The 15,227-nt window shown below is 41.3% G+C and overlaps 2 protein-coding genes across 4 annotated transcripts in view; one reads left to right on the top strand and one right to left on the bottom strand.

The window, feature by feature from the left end:
• Positions 1–11,108, top strand: part of txlng (taxilin gamma) — a 19,708-nt gene extending 8,600 nt beyond the window's left edge. The window contains exons 5-9 of one of the 2 annotated variants that reach the window (XM_007540863.2): positions 4,055–4,174; positions 5,615–5,689; positions 5,838–5,930; positions 9,676–9,771; positions 10,658–11,108. In XM_007540863.2, coding sequence (XP_007540925.1) covers positions 4,055–4,174; positions 5,615–5,689; positions 5,838–5,930; positions 9,676–9,771; positions 10,658–10,978 — 705 coding nt within the window. In that variant the 3' untranslated portion in view covers positions 10,979–11,108. Of the gene's footprint in view, positions 1–4,054; positions 4,175–5,614; positions 5,690–5,837; positions 5,931–9,675; positions 9,772–10,631 lie in introns of both variants that reach the window. The other variant, XM_016665323.1, reaches the window with a different exon arrangement.
• A 1,554-nt stretch (positions 11,109–12,662) lies between these two features.
• rbbp7 (RB binding protein 7, chromatin remodeling factor) overlaps positions 12,663–15,227 on the bottom strand; it is a 15,072-nt gene continuing 12,507 nt past the window's right edge. For both annotated transcript variants that reach the window (XM_007540861.2, XM_007540862.2), the window contains exons 9-12: positions 13,804–13,880; positions 13,630–13,687; positions 13,377–13,487; positions 12,663–13,251 (exon numbers count right to left, since the gene is read on the bottom strand). In XM_007540861.2, the coding sequence (XP_007540923.1) occupies positions 13,183–13,251; positions 13,377–13,487; positions 13,630–13,687; positions 13,804–13,880 (315 nt within the window). In that variant the 3' untranslated portion in view covers positions 12,663–13,182. The remainder of the gene's footprint in view (positions 13,252–13,376; positions 13,488–13,629; positions 13,688–13,803; positions 13,881–15,227) is intronic.

The following is a 15,227-nucleotide window of genomic DNA, read 5'->3' as shown; positions in this document are numbered from 1 at the left end:
TCAGTCTGTTAAAGATAGTATTATCAATAGCAGTACAATTTGCACAATGCCTGTTTTGTTTAGTTTTCTTCTTGGAAAGTTATAAAAGTTATTAAAAACAAGTTTTTGTCTAAATTAAGGTGAATTCATGGTTCCTTTCTCCACATAATGTAACCGGTAGTGGTTATAATTAAAAATTAATAATTATGTGATCGGTATTGGTGATCGGCCCTCATGGGTGATCGGAATCAGCATGAAAAAAACTGATCGGCACATCTCTACAAATATTACTTTGTCACATTGTGTAATTGAAGAAGTTTGGAAAGTTTTTTTTTTTTTTTTTTGGTTGCAGTATTTGCCACATTAATTACATTATCTTGTCACTTATATATTTTTAGAGTTATTGGAAATTTTGGTAGGATCAGCCCTCCATACATCTTGGCTTCTCATCACACTTCATCTGTATATCTTCAGTTTAACTTTCACGTGTCTGTGATTCTGTGCATGAATGGGTGAATGACTGAATGTAGCTCAAGAGTCCCCAGACCAGTCCAGTGCTGTATAAAACAGGTCATTTACCATTTCTTGCTGAATCTGCCTCCCTTTTTCTGTTCGCCACTGGTAAATGAGTAACATCTGAGCCATGGAGCGAAGTTGATATTAAGTAGCATCTACCAGTTTTCCCCAAATGCATCTGCAGGTTTGATCTCTGCTATGTAAGCCACAGATATATACTGAGTCAGTAAAGTTGCCACCAATGACACTATCTGTTGGAGGAAATAAGGATTTCTGTCGTTTCTGACATCACTGGCATCAGCTTTGCCAGATGCGCTGTTGTTTATGGTTAGTGCCTCCCCAAGCCCTTTGCAGCTGGTAAGTTTATGTTCTAACTCCATGATTTTATTAGCTGACAGTAAAAAGAATCCGGCAGCTGTTGGACAGTGAAGAAAGTTCATACTAAGGAGAAGAAGTGTTCTTCCAGTGCACATCATCACGTCAATGTGAATTTCCCGCATTATAAAAACTTGATTGGAAAATTACCTGCAATCCCGTAGTGAATTTAAGACCCTGAGCACGATGTCGAAGTGAAACAGACACACACTGCTCACAGTGAGGCAGAGATGGACTTTCAAAGGGCAGATACAATTAAACGGCTAAAAATCAATTAAAAGTCAAACACTTACCCTTGGTGTTGTTGGTACCTAGTCTTACACTATTACCAGCCAGGGAGGGAACAACAGTGCATGTGGTCATGTGATCTCATGGCATACTGCTTAATAAGCTAATGGATTAACAAATGCATGTATGCGTCAGCTGATGCGATACAAAAAAACAAAACACAAATATCTGCTGCAGTCCCACTGCTTCACTTTTGAGTTAACATTTGGTGTTCATGAAACGTGTTGGCATGAAGTATGTTATTACAGACTAACTAAATGAAACCAGGCTCAGGGTTTCCCCCAGAAAAAGTGCTAAGCCCGGTGGCCGGGGCGTCGAGTCGGTCCTCTGTGTTTTTGTATTAAAAGATGTTAAGTTGACAGGAAATGTGAAAGTATTACTGTGTAATTATATGTTACAGGAAAAGATCTCCAGTGAAATGCTATTTAAACCCACAACTAGTCTAAAAACAACAAGTGTGCACTTCTGTTTTATCCAAATTAAGTCAGCGGCTCCATCAGGCCCCCAAGGGCTTCAGGGGCCCCATAAATGCTAATATTTTAAAACAGACCACAGATACATAAATGTAACGCTTTTTTATTGAGATGATCAATGCTGTTAAATTTTATTCAATTGTTTAGGCATACATAAATTAAATTTTTTTAATTTGTTTAACATTTAAATACAAGATTTTAAGGAGCTGGCAAGTTTACTTTGTAAAACTTCAAAGAACAATATTCATAGTTAGATTGTTTTGTTACCATAGCAACAATCTGATGCTGTGAGTTTAATCGTTGAATTTACAAATACAAATTAGTAAACTGCGATTATAACTTATTGGTTTTTAGGCTGGCCAATTAAACTACTCCCTTCTCCCATATTTAACTAAATCTAACACAGAAGCTGTTAGAGGTGCTGATATTTTTAGCAACAAAAGGGGCCCCTAAGTCAGATTCTGCTCCAGGCCTCATGCAGCCTTGGACCGGCCCTGCATGATGAGGTAATCTGCTGCACTATGCAGAGATGCGCAGCAAACGGGAGATTTAATTCAATGCTGCTAATGTGGCTTTAGTAGCTCTTCCATTTCGTGTCTGTTGAGTTTTTAATAAGCGTCACAGAAACTATTCTGGTTGGTCAAGTTTATGGGACGAGTTTCTAAGATCTCCGTGCGGCCGCGCGCATTAACTCTAAGTAGACAACGCATTTGATATGGTTTGATGCATCGTGTAACCGGAAAAGTAATACTACTGCTAATAAAATAATATAAAATCAGCGTGATGCGTGACTCCGAGGAGAGAGCGAAAGCTCCTCACCAGGCTGAACCTGCATGATGAGGTTAGCGCTGCTCGTTATCCACAAACTCTCCGGCCAACCGGGACCACAGACATGAACTTTACAGGTAAGACGGACATAGAGCCACACGCTGGGCAGTGTTGAGATGTAAACGCCGCATATAATTGTTCGTTCACAAAGATAAATTATTCTCACCACTCCACAACGCGCCTCTGAATTCGCTACAAGTTATTCCTGCGGTTCACATTGAGCTGCGCAACCAGAGCTAACGCGGCGGGTCGAAAACTCTTACCTAGAGTTCTCCAGAGGATCATAATTCCTCACAGTAAGTTGATGTAAATATACATACAGGTCAGCTTGAGTCCAGTTTGAGTGAAAGGAGGCGCGCGCGATCCCGCTGAGGTAAAGCAGCGGCAGCGCGCGAGGCAAAGCGCAGAGGCACCAGCTGTGTGATTGGTCCACGTGCTGTCGGGTTTAAATGCATAAACTATAAACCTATCTATTAAAAACCTATCCTTAAGGATAAATCTGCTCTGTTAGTGAAATGCTAAGAGCAAAAGAGACGCTTGCAGCCCGGCTTTAAAAAAAAAAAAAAAATTTTTTTTTTTTTTCTTTTTTCCCCTAGAAACTTAAACAAGCAACGCTTAGCCTGGCGGCGGGGCTAGTAAAGCATGGCTGGCCGCCAGGCTTATAATACACTGGGGGAAACCCTGAGGCTGTAGTCAGTTGTGGATGCTTCACCTGATTGACAGATGAATGATTTAGGTGAGATACTGTGAATGTGTCAGAATTTGAGTTAAGAAGTTACAACATTTAATTTTCCTTTGGTAGCAATAAAGTATTTTTGAATTTTATGACTATTAAAATACTCACATCCTGGCAGTTTGTAAAAAGGCTGGTGGTTACCTGTGGTATTCATGGGGGACCACATCTGCCTTCAAATAACTGAAATCTGCCAAAGTTGTGAAGTCTCCACACTAAACACTAATTTTAATAGTTCAAACTCCAAATATCATTTAGTATGGATAAATACACACATCTAAACCAGTCATCCCCCTACCAGTTTCGTTCCAACTCCTCTCCTTATCATTTCTGTTGATATTCCTTGTATGAAATGCTGAATAAACATTCATGCTGTTTCTGCACAACATCGCCGATGTCAGCTGTTTGGGATTCCCCTCCTTGCTTATTTCACCATGCTTTCTGATTCAACAGGTTGCGTTCTCACTCCCAGTCAGGGAAAACTCCACACGCTGCGTTAGTCGAGCCAAGACAATCCAACTTGTTGAATATGCCCGGTTTTAGATTGGACCGGTTGCAAGCGAGTCAACAATCTTAGAACATTACGAGTTCTAAGATTGACGACTTAAGGGGAAAATTGATGACTTTTTACAGGACAAATAATGTAAAATCATAAACTGTAGTGTGACAGAAAATATTGTCAGCTACTCTGATTATAATCCATCCAAAAATGCTGTGATCTGGAGCCTGTTCCATTACTTGCGATTGGAGTGAAACCTGTCACTGCTAGGGAGGTTTTCTTATTCATGAATATAATTAATGAAAATGAAGACGTTTGTGTTCCTGTCCTAGTCTTGCATGCCGACATTGTTTCTTTCTGCAGCACATAGACAAGGTGTTCAAACACAAGGAGCTGCAGCAGCAGCTAATGGATGCCAAGCTGCAAAGAATCACTGAGATGATGAAAGAAGTGGAGGAGAAGCAGCAGCGGGAGAGAGAGTTTGTAAGATCATTTCTTTTTTTTAATTGTCTGTCTGATATGCGTGTGCTCATCAGAACACCTTGGCAGATTATTCATCAGAATATTGTGGCCAAAACGCACCATATCCGTTTTTGCATCCGATCCACAGAAAATTGGGTTGAAAGGTATAAGCAGTAAATAGAACACATTGAAGTCAACAGGGCCTGGCTGACGGCTAGTGATTCTTGTAACTGACCAAGTTGGATCTGGAGTCAATACGTGAACAGAGCTACACAATACAAGAGGTGTTTTTCCACTGGCAGATCGCGCTCTAACCAGTTAATGTGTGGCTCAAGTCGGAGCTGGCATGTCAAAAAAAATGAAAAGAAAAGGGATTAAAGCTTTAAGAGTCGGATGCGAGCGGCGTGCTTTGGCCTTTAGAATAGTTTACGTTTGTTAAGTACAGTGATCCCTCATTTTTCGCGGGGGTTTCGTTCCGAAAATAACTCGCGATAAGTGAAATCCGCGAAGTAGTTACCTTTAGTTTTTACAATTATTATACAGCATTTAAATACTCTACATTGAAACCAAAGAACAAAACCTGTTTTCAGGTCGGCAGATGTGTGTGTTCATCAATCGGGCCTTAATGTGATCTGGAGTCATGTCATTAAAGCGTCTCCTCCAAGCTGCTTTGCGAGATTCACAGCTGTATCTACAGCAGAGCGATGGATCTCATCGAGCCTCCGGTCGGGTTCTGCTGCCTCTGGCCACAGATCTTTCCAGCAGGCATTCAAAGTTTTCAACTTTCATCTCCTGAATGGCCAATCTGTATTACTTATATTTAAATACCGTAACGTTATTGGCACACAGGTAGAGAAGGAGCTTGGAGACTGTTTATCCAATCAGGACGCAGAACACAATGCACTGTGAAAAAAAATGCACCAAAAAAATCCACGAAGCGGCGAGACCGCAAAAAGTGAACCGCGTTATAGCGAGGGATCACTGTACACTCTAAAAAGCTGTGTGACACAAGTGAGTTTCAGTTCTAGTCCCCCTCAGGCTGCTAACCCACACTCAAATGGGCAGTATTATGTATTTTCCAGGCACATAGTGCCGTTTTATATGACAGTCAAGTAACCGTTTCTTTCAGTTGTTATAAATATGCTGTATATATCAATAGTCCAATCCAAGCATGACTGCCTGTATAGGACTATTGATATATACAGCATATTTGACCACTCTAGGTTAGTAGTCACCCCTCTACACCAGGATGAGATGGCTCTTTGCTGCTACTTTCTTCTTTCTCCATGGTAGCTCTTCGTTCTGAACACTGGGGAGGTTGAAGAACTCTGTGAACTTTGTAGCAGCATCAGCCGTGTAGAATGGAACATAAGTACCCAAACTGTTAGCAAGACTACAGAGGTAAAATTAAGTGTTGAAGCCTAGTTCAGGGTTAAACACCTGTCTGTTGTGGCGTTTCAGCTGCTGAAGGACGCCACAGAGTCCAGGCGCAAATGTGAGCTGATGAAAGAGCAAGAATCTCAGCTGAAACAACAGGTGAGCTGATCCAATCAGGATGGATGCTTCTGCATGGTTTTTATCTCATCTGCCTTTGACTGTATAACACAATGCAACACAATGTGCTGTAATAAAGTAAATGTAGTGTTGTACACATGGGCTCTGGAATAATGTTGTCTCCTCTCAGCTCTCCCTGTACATGGACAAGTTTGAAGAGTTTCAAAGCACTTTGGCTAAAAGTAATGAAGTCTTCACCACCTTCAGACAAGAAATGGAGAAGGTGAGCTTTGGATCTTCACCTCTTTGTGTCTTATAGGTTAGACAGCATCCTCAGGTCTACAACTTTGACATCATTTAACTAGAGAAGAACATTCTGTCTCACAGCTGTGACCTCTCTAAAGAGTTCACAGCAAAATTGAAACCCATTCAGAGAAGTTCCATCAAGTCTCAGATGGAACCAGAGACTTGAGTTCAAAAAGTAAGTCAGACTCAAATTAGACTTGTGTCCTGAAGACTTGATGCTTGACTTGGAAAGATCACGATGTCTTCCCAGAGAGCTCCCATCTCTGCCTGGAGATTCCTGCTAGGAGTCGCTGCTTCAGAATGATTCATTCAGCTTTTTAGAGCCACTCTGAGCGCCAAGACAACATACATTTTGATCTTATTGAGGAGGTGTGGAGGAGAAGGAGTTGCGTGCACAAAGATCAGAAAAAGTCATTCCATAAAACTCGGGCAACCAAAACAGTTTCTGTGGTGCTCATTAAAAACTCAATAGACACGAAATGGAAGAGCTACTAAAGTCACATAAATTAAATCTCCTCGTTTGTCCCTCTGTGTGCAGCAGAGATGCACAGTGCAGTGGATTTAGCTCATCATCCAGGGCCAGACCAAGGTTGTATGAGGCCTTGAGCAGAATTTGATTTAGGGGCCCCTCTTGCTGCTAATAACATCAGCACCACCAACAGTATTTCACCATGAACTTTGGGAAATCTGGAAGAGAGGGCCTTGTTTAATTGGCCAACTTTAAAAGTCATCAGTTATAATTTTAATTTACCTAGAAGTATTTGTGAACAAATAGAGCTCAAAATATTAAACTCATAGCAGCATCAGATTTTAGCTGTGGTAATGAAACAATCTAACTATGAAGATTGTTCTTTGAACTCTTACAAAATAAACTTGCCAGCTCCTTAAAATATTAAGTGTATATGTTAATTTAAAATCTTTTAATTTATTTATGCTGGAACCATTAAATCAAATTTAACGGCATTGATATTCTCATTAAACAAATGTCACATTTATACATCTGTGATTTGTATTAAAATGTTAGCATTTATGGGGACCCTGAAGCCCTGGGGGGCCTTATGGAGTCACTGACTTTATTTGGATTTAACAGGAGTGCAAATAATTTATATTTTAATTGTTTTTTATGATTTGTTGTTTTTATGACGCCATAGTTGCGGGTTTAAGTACTGTCAGCAAAATCTTCTAGTAACATAATTATCCAGTAATATTTTTACTAGAGGTGTGATGATCGATCGGCCACCAATCATAATCGGCTGATTTCCGTGAAAAAGTGTATGATCGGTGCTCACCAATCACTGACTCGTGTTGCCGATCACCAAAACCGATTACATTTATCTTGCTTTGCAGCCTGCATGTGCAGCTTATCTCCTCTTTCCTTCACATTGCACAAGTGCGCAGCAACAAATCCTGTCGTGGAATTATAACGCTCTTGAGAGTGAATGGGGAAGTTTGAGTGTTGCGGTGGAAAATTACCTCGGGGGGTGAAGCAGGTCAAAATGCATCAACACAACCAAGCTAACATGGCATTTAAAAAACAAGCACTTGATGGGAGTATGGCCATCTCGAGGTTCACTGCAGGAAAAAAAGCTCATCCAGAGCAGCCAGACAGCAGGTAAAGCAGCACACAACTACCAACACTCACCCGGATTAGTATCACAATCGGAAAGCTAAACAAATAACCTGAAAAGTAAGTCAAGTCTTCGAGCTAGCGGTGTAAGACACTGGTTCTGTTCTCGCTCTTGGACCGCCGCTACTAGTAGTAATATATTCCATCAGACAGTGAACTCTCACACCGAACATCTGCTTAAAGCTGCAGCATGTAACTAAAAAAAAAAAAAAGATTTTAGATATGGATTAAAATATGTCTATTATGTCTAAATTAGGTGAATTTATTGCCATCTGGCAATAAATTCCATTTTGCCAGATAATAGTATTATTTATACCTAAAACAAAAAATTAACAGCCATTCAAGGTGATCAGCAAAGATTTGTGATTGGCAGAGATCAGCCTCATGGATGATCGGAATCGGCAGCAAAAAACCTGATCGGAGCATCCCTAAGTTTTATGTTTTCTGTGAACATAACATTTTCTAATACAAAAACACGATGGGCTGCTGGTGAACTGCCTCAGTGCCCTGGCTACCTAGCTTAGCAAGTTTTTTCCTTGCTAAGCAACTTCCTGAGTCTTTCTGAAAGAAATCAGCCTAGTTTTGGCTGTTTCATGAATCAATTGATAGAAATGAGCCGATCATTAAATCTAGAATGAAAATGTGTCATGACGAAACTTTACAGTATTGTATTAATGCCGATGAACATGTTTGATCAAACCTTATTTACATCTTCGTTATTGTCATTGGTCATGGTTTCTCACCATGACCAATGATTCTGGTCTGATCATTTTACTACATCATCCATTTGATATGGATATTTATGAACTCCTAACATTTCTTTTAGTGGCCTTTCTCAAACAGTGGCCTCCGTTTCTTTGCCGCAATGTTAGCTCAGTGTGCTCAGAGCTAGTTCACCAAAGAATTGTGTTAAAAATAATGATGGAAAACTGGCTTAAACCGGGTTACTCAAATGAAAAGCTCTAGAGACCGACAGAAAGAAAACAACTCCAGGACTAGTATTTATCAGAAGAAGCTAAGTCAGTCTGAGAGTTGATGCGTTGTTCACCAGCGATTGGATTCCTTTGAATGGTTAGCGGTATGGATTGCTGCAGTTAGTCAGAACTATTCTTTGTTTTTTGTGACTTTGCTTGGTAATGAATGATGCTTTGTTTTTATTAATTAAAAATTTTTAATTAATTCCATTTGTTAAAATTTTTTGGTTATTTTTATATTTAATGGTGCAGAAAAGGATTTTTGTTTCTGTTAAAGCAACTCAAGTCTATTTTTCTTTAATTGTGCTTCTAAATCACAAATGGCACTAAATGTTATTATTGTACACAGCACTTGGTGGTAAAAAAAATTATTATTATTTCCATGTGTTTGGCATCATTGGAAAGCTTAGACTCCATACTTTCAGAATCTGTAAATAACTCAAAATACCCAAGAAGACCTGTTCATGGCTTTGTTGTGGCCTGTGACATTTACCAAACGGCACCACTCTTCTCATTATGATGAACAAAGAAAACATAAATAAGTAAGTTAATATTAGCATTTCAGGTTGCATCATATGTTAAGATGTGTTATCGTGATTTCAGGTTATGTGCCCCCTGACTGTTTAAGAGTTAAGCGGTCCTCACCCTGAAAAAGTTTGATAAACACTGGGCTAAAGTGTTTGTGAATAACTTTTATCTTGCTGAGGGAAAATTGGGAGAATAATCTTGTTGGAATTTGAGAAATTTGATCAATTTTCCTATATTAGGAGTTGCAACAATTTTAGACTGAGGAAGCTGCCAAGTTTTATTTTGGAGGAGGAGCTTGGTTATCAGCCTGTAGCTTTGGTGAGATTATTATGGGATGTTGGTGTCTCACAACAGTCTAGTCATTGAAGGAGTTTAAATCCCTTCAGAGCAATATGAACCTACCTCAAACATTTTCTCTAAGCTAGAAGCGACATTTCAAGGAAACTTCTGGCCAAAAATATCAAAATGTACCATTCATAGCAGTTTCACACTAATTTCAATCTGAATATATATTTATAGTACAGTGAGACACAAGTTCTAAGTAGATCGGTAAGATAACACCAGCCACATGATTGGTGTGCATTTAATTCCAGATGACGAAGAAGATCAAGAAGCTGGAAAAGGAGACAACGCAGTGGAGGACCAAGTGGGAGAGCAACAACCAGGCGCTGCTGCAGATGGCCGAGGAGGTGAGCCTCTTACCCACAAACTTTTTAAACTAGGACTGACAACGTTAACGCATGACAACAATTTGAACATTTTAACACACTATTACATGATACAAATTACTGAAACTACCTATTTTGACCTAAAAGCCTCTCTCCTGTGTAGGGCTATTTATATTATAGCTTTCTTGCGTCGCTAGGCTGCAAGAAAAATAAGTGAGGCTGCGACGCAAGAAAGTCACAGAAAAATCAGAGACACTAGACTGTGTGCACATCTAAGTGTACAAGCTCAAAATTTCAAATGCACGAATTATGCTGGTTGCTTGGATGGATGAGGACAAGTGACTGTGGCCTCGTCACACAAGCTCCACAGGAAATGGAGAGGGGCATCTCTAAATTTAAAACGTTTAAAATAAAATGAATTCCTTTAAACTTTCCTGAATATAAAAACCTGGAAAACTAGGAATCTTTGAACATGTTTGGTTGGAGACAATAAAACTTTTCTTAAACATTTATTGAAAACATGCATACAGTGGCGTTTTTTGATCTGGGCAACATCTGCAATTTCTCAGGGCAGCATCAGAAAGAGGTGGGGCACCCATAAACTAGAAAATAAAATCTCTTATCTGTCAGTTGTCCCCTGAACAAGTTTGCTACGTGCAATGGAGTAAGTTTCTCTTAGTTGCTATTGAGTAATGGGAGACTATATTACCTGCTACAAAAACCCCAGATAATTGCTTGTATTTGAATTGGTTGAGGCGTAGCAGGAGGAGGGGTTTCACCAAGGGTATCATTTCTGCGAGAAAAACTGTGTGCATATTTATAGTTAGGTTATGGTGATTGTTTTTTTTTTTTTAGTCAATTGATACTACTACTCTACACAGTTGTCTGGAACACTCCTCTGTTGCAGAAAACGCTGCGCGATGGGCACTTCAAGGCTCTGCAGGGGAAGCTGGAGCTGCTGGAGCGCCTGTGCAGAGCTCTGCAGAAGGAGAGGAACGACCTGAGCAACCAGCTGAGCCTCCTTCAGGAGCAGAGGGACAAGGGGCCGGTGCCACCTGGCCCCGGCCAGCACGAGGCCTTGCCCATGGAGGACGAGGAAGACGAGGAGGAGGATTCTGAAGATTTGGCGCACAATGAAGAGCTGGAGGCGTGTGAGGAGCCCCCACAGCATGCTGCTGATAAACCCACTACTGCTGCAGCAACACCACCGACCAGGCTGCTGGATTGAAGCTGCGATGGGGCAGTCTGAAACATTACCATTACTAAAGATTTACCCTTTCACAATTGTAAACTATATCTTTTTGATCTTTTTGTGTTTTTACACTTTGCTCAATAAAATTATTGTATGAAGAATTGCCACATTTCTAAGGCGCTGTGCAGTAAGCTGTGAGCAAAGCCCTTTCCTCCACCAGTCAGGCTGATTTGGGCCTGGAGCATATCATTCCAGCAGACTGCAGTAAGGGGGTCTGTCTAATCACGACATTTTCCTCAAAGCTTCTGCTTCCTGAAAATATGACTAGCAGATAAGGGCCACTAGATGTTTGAAGAGCATCAAATAGTTGAGCTATTTTTTAAGTCAAATTCTCATTTGTATTTTTCAAGGAAATTTCCTTTAAAATCCATCATATGGAGTTCTAACAAGTGTTTAGGGTTTCTTTTGGTTCCAAACAGTCAGTTGTAGTTCCCAGTGAAGGTGTGAATGTCTCTTGTTAACTGTCTGCTTTAGTCTTCCTGATTTTAACTTGGCCACCTGCTGTCTGTGGCAGCTCCATTTAGGAACCATCTCCAGTGAAACTCAGGGTCATCCTATGCTAAGTTTTTCTCCCAACTAGATAGCCAGTATTATTCATTGTGACTATCTCTGTCTTCATCAAGCTTGGCCTTTAAAGCACTTCCAGGAAGACTGAATAACAGCACTGCTGTCATTCAGGTGGAGATTTTCACATTTTACAAGATAAATGTTGAAATATCTGAGACCAAAGTGAGATGATGTGAAGGGTTCTTTAGAGTATATAGAGGCTGGTCTTAACAGGCCATTGGTGCGAATTACATTTGAAACATTGACATCCAACCATGTCGGATTTGATCTTGGAAGAGAAGATGGGATTTGCTTTTCTGGAGAGTTTGAATACATCTGCTTATAGGAACCATTAAGGGCTCTGATGGGGGTGTGGCCTCTTCAGTGAGTCTACACCTTAAGTGAATGTAGGAAGTAGCAGCAGGTACCAGCCTGACTGCTGTCATTGGGGAGGATTGTACTACTGACACTTCTGGTTTCTCTTCACTTGAAAAGTAGTTTCGTCACTTCATCTCATTATTTGCACATCTTATCGTAATCATTGTTCCTTTCCATAAGCCTCAGCAGCTGAGAAAGCAGCTATTGCCATGCAATGTGCCCTGTCCTGTTTTACTGTAGCACTTACTTCACATGTTGTAGTCCTCCAGCTCCAGGCTGACCCCAGATCTGCCCGACTTCTATTTTGGCATAACAAAGTAGTGGGACGGATATGGATGTAGTCCAGATGACATAATTAAGATTGTAAGTGTTGCATAGCAGTGAATGTGTAAAATGGCAGTCTGTGCACTTTGACCTTTGCCCACCTTTCTAAGCAACTCTTCATGCTGAGTTGAAATCAGAGGAAACTAAATGTTCATCAGCAGGCGGTGAGGGTTTCCACCCCTGGCTGAGCTGCAGACAACTTGACCTTGGCATTGCCTCAGAATTACTTGGATAATGTCAGAATCTACCTCTGTGGGCGGGGCCATGAGTCAGCAAACTGACTGCTTTTGTTTTTACCACCTTCTAAATGTAAAATGTTCTAAGACTGTCATGCTTTTCAATAAACATTTTGTAGGATTTCCAATGTCTGGATTCATTTTCCCTAGCCACTTCACACAAATCTCAAAACTTCTGCTTTTGAAAAGCAACATTTACAAAAGCTTTATTGCAGTTCGGTGCCAGAAACATCACTGATAATGTAACACATTATGCAATGATGAATAATCCCAAACCGCCAAGTGTTTTGTACCTTAGAAAGTAGCAAGCTCACAGTTGGCAATGTACATCTGCATAGTGGTGATAGAAAACCACCAAGAGCTGCAAACATTCATCTTAATATTGTGGTGGTATTAATTATGTTTTCCTGTGAGCTTTGTGGGTCTGAAAAAAATGACTATGAATATTTTCAAATGCCCTTTACCACAAAATGCTTTTCATAATACTGAAGAGAAAACACTTGAAGGGGAACAGCATTACCAATCTGTGCTTCTGTTCAGAGCCCTGGCCCCTGTTAGGGGCCAGTGGAATGACACCAAATTCAAGTGTGAACTAGAGAGGGCACAGGCTGCTCTGACATTTCACAAATTATTGGATTAGGAGACCGCCAAGGTCCAGGGGGTGGCAGATTAGTTGGTCTGGGCAGAGAGTGTTCATCATCCTTGAGCCTCCAGCTCTGATGCGGGTGTGTTGTCTGGCTCCTCATCATTGTAGATATTCTCTGCCTGGAAGACAAGGGAAGCACAAAATGTCCCTTCATCTCTGTGTCTGTGTAGGGTTATAGTCATCAAACCTTGGGATCTAGTTTCTAATTTGATCTAGAGAGACTTTGGATAAGAACTGTTCTCACCATCTGCCAGACTTGCATGATGTTGTCTTCGGACACGGAGCAGATGACCCAGGGTTCATTGGGGTTCCAGGAGAAGTCTGATATCTTGGCCGTGTGGCCACCATGAATGAACTGAAGTGGCAGAAAGAAGATAAACTGGATGAAGACATGAGCAGGTTGCCAACAAACCACTAAAAGGTTCCATCTGGACAATCAGCAGACAGGTTTCATGTCATACTGTCCACCACTGAGGCTTCTGCTAAACATCACCTACCAGAAGCTCTGGTGGGCCGTCCTCAGCGTCCTCTGAAGACTGCTCCTCCCCAATTTTACTGAAAACAAAATCCATCATTATCACTCTGCACAGCAGCTCCACTCGTCAACCCCTGAACATGTGAGCAGGAAAGTTCATGATCAGCAATCATCACCGAACACTGTAAGATTCTACCTGAGATCCCAGACGTTGAGACGTCGGTCGGTACCGCTGGAGGCCAGGATGGTTTCATTGTGAGGTGACCACTGGACCTAATGAACAGAACGGAGAGTCCCTAGTAAGATCAAACTGGATGCAGAGTCCAACAGCCCAAAGTATCAAACCGTCCCTGACCTGTTTTCATGTAGCATGTAAACAGCTGCCTGCCATGAAGATGCCATAAAAATGACTGTTCTCACACAGAGTATGAAAGTCTGGTTTCTGAAATCTGCTAGCTGCGTCACATACATCGTCTCGGCTTCACAATTCTAGCCACTGAACTTCTGAAGGATTTAGACTCCAAAGGGATATAAGCATTGAGTTCTGGCAGCTGAAGGAGGAACAGCTTATCCTGCTCTCTCCCGTCCTTACTGATAATTTTGCCTGTGAATTATTTTTAAAGTCACAATTTTTATGGTTATATTTACATTATCAACATCATAACTGGATTACTTCAAACCTAAGGATCGGGAGATTTTCTCACTTTTATTTTTACCTTACTTTTCTTCACCTCCAAGTTGAACTAGGGCAAAATGCCCCCGTTCGACTACAAGGACATTAACAGTATTCTACAACAGCTTCAGTTTTTAGAAACGAAGATTCAACGGCTGGAGGAGAACTTTGAGCTCAACGCTACCTGTGGAAATGAAACAACTCTTCCTCAATCCAGCGGAGAGGTCGTACGCCCCACACCAAGCAGCTCACCCTGGATCGCTCAGGGCGCCAAGCCGAAACAAAAGTCTCACACTGCGGATCCCATGAGACGTCTAACGGGGAGAACCCCTCACCTGGACGAAGCAGAGTGGGCGGCTCTGAGCTGAAACCCACCTACAACTTCAACACCTGCTCTGCCAAAGAATAATAAACAAGCAGCTGGAACCAAAATGGCTCCACCGACTCCGCTCCCAAGGACAATGCGACCAGCCCAAGCCTCAAAATATTCTGATTCCGTGGGAATCCCACTGAAAAACAGATTTTCTGCGCTTCAGCCTGAGCCTCTGAGTGAAAACCCACCTTCAAACATCAACAATGAGGCTAAACCAACACATCCATCCCACAAAGCTCCGAAGGACAAAATGACCACCAGGAAAACGAAATGTATGCAAAGAGTTCTTATTGTTGGAGATGAGACAGTAAATGGAATCAGTTATGTTTGGAATCCCAATAAAACGAGAGTGGTTTCTTTTCTTGGTGACACTATATCAACAAGAACAACAATGTGACCATCGCTTCAGAAGAACAGGCTCAAGGATGTCTGACTAGGATGGGACCCTCCGCTTATCAGAACCAAAGTGCCCCAAAACAAAGTGCTGGGGACAGAATGACTGGTTCCTCTCCTCCTTCCCCCCTCCCTCTCTGCTCCTACACTCACTCACAAGATCAGAGTTTCCCAGGAAGTC

This window comes from Poecilia formosa, unplaced genomic scaffold (genome assembly GCF_000485575.1).
Source record: "Poecilia formosa unplaced genomic scaffold, Poecilia_formosa-5.1.2 Scaffold569, whole genome shotgun sequence".
NCBI classification, from domain to species: domain Eukaryota; kingdom Metazoa; phylum Chordata; class Actinopteri; order Cyprinodontiformes; family Poeciliidae; genus Poecilia; species Poecilia formosa.
Note: the sequence above shows the minus strand (reverse complement) of the source record. Positions and strands in the feature narration are given on the sequence as shown.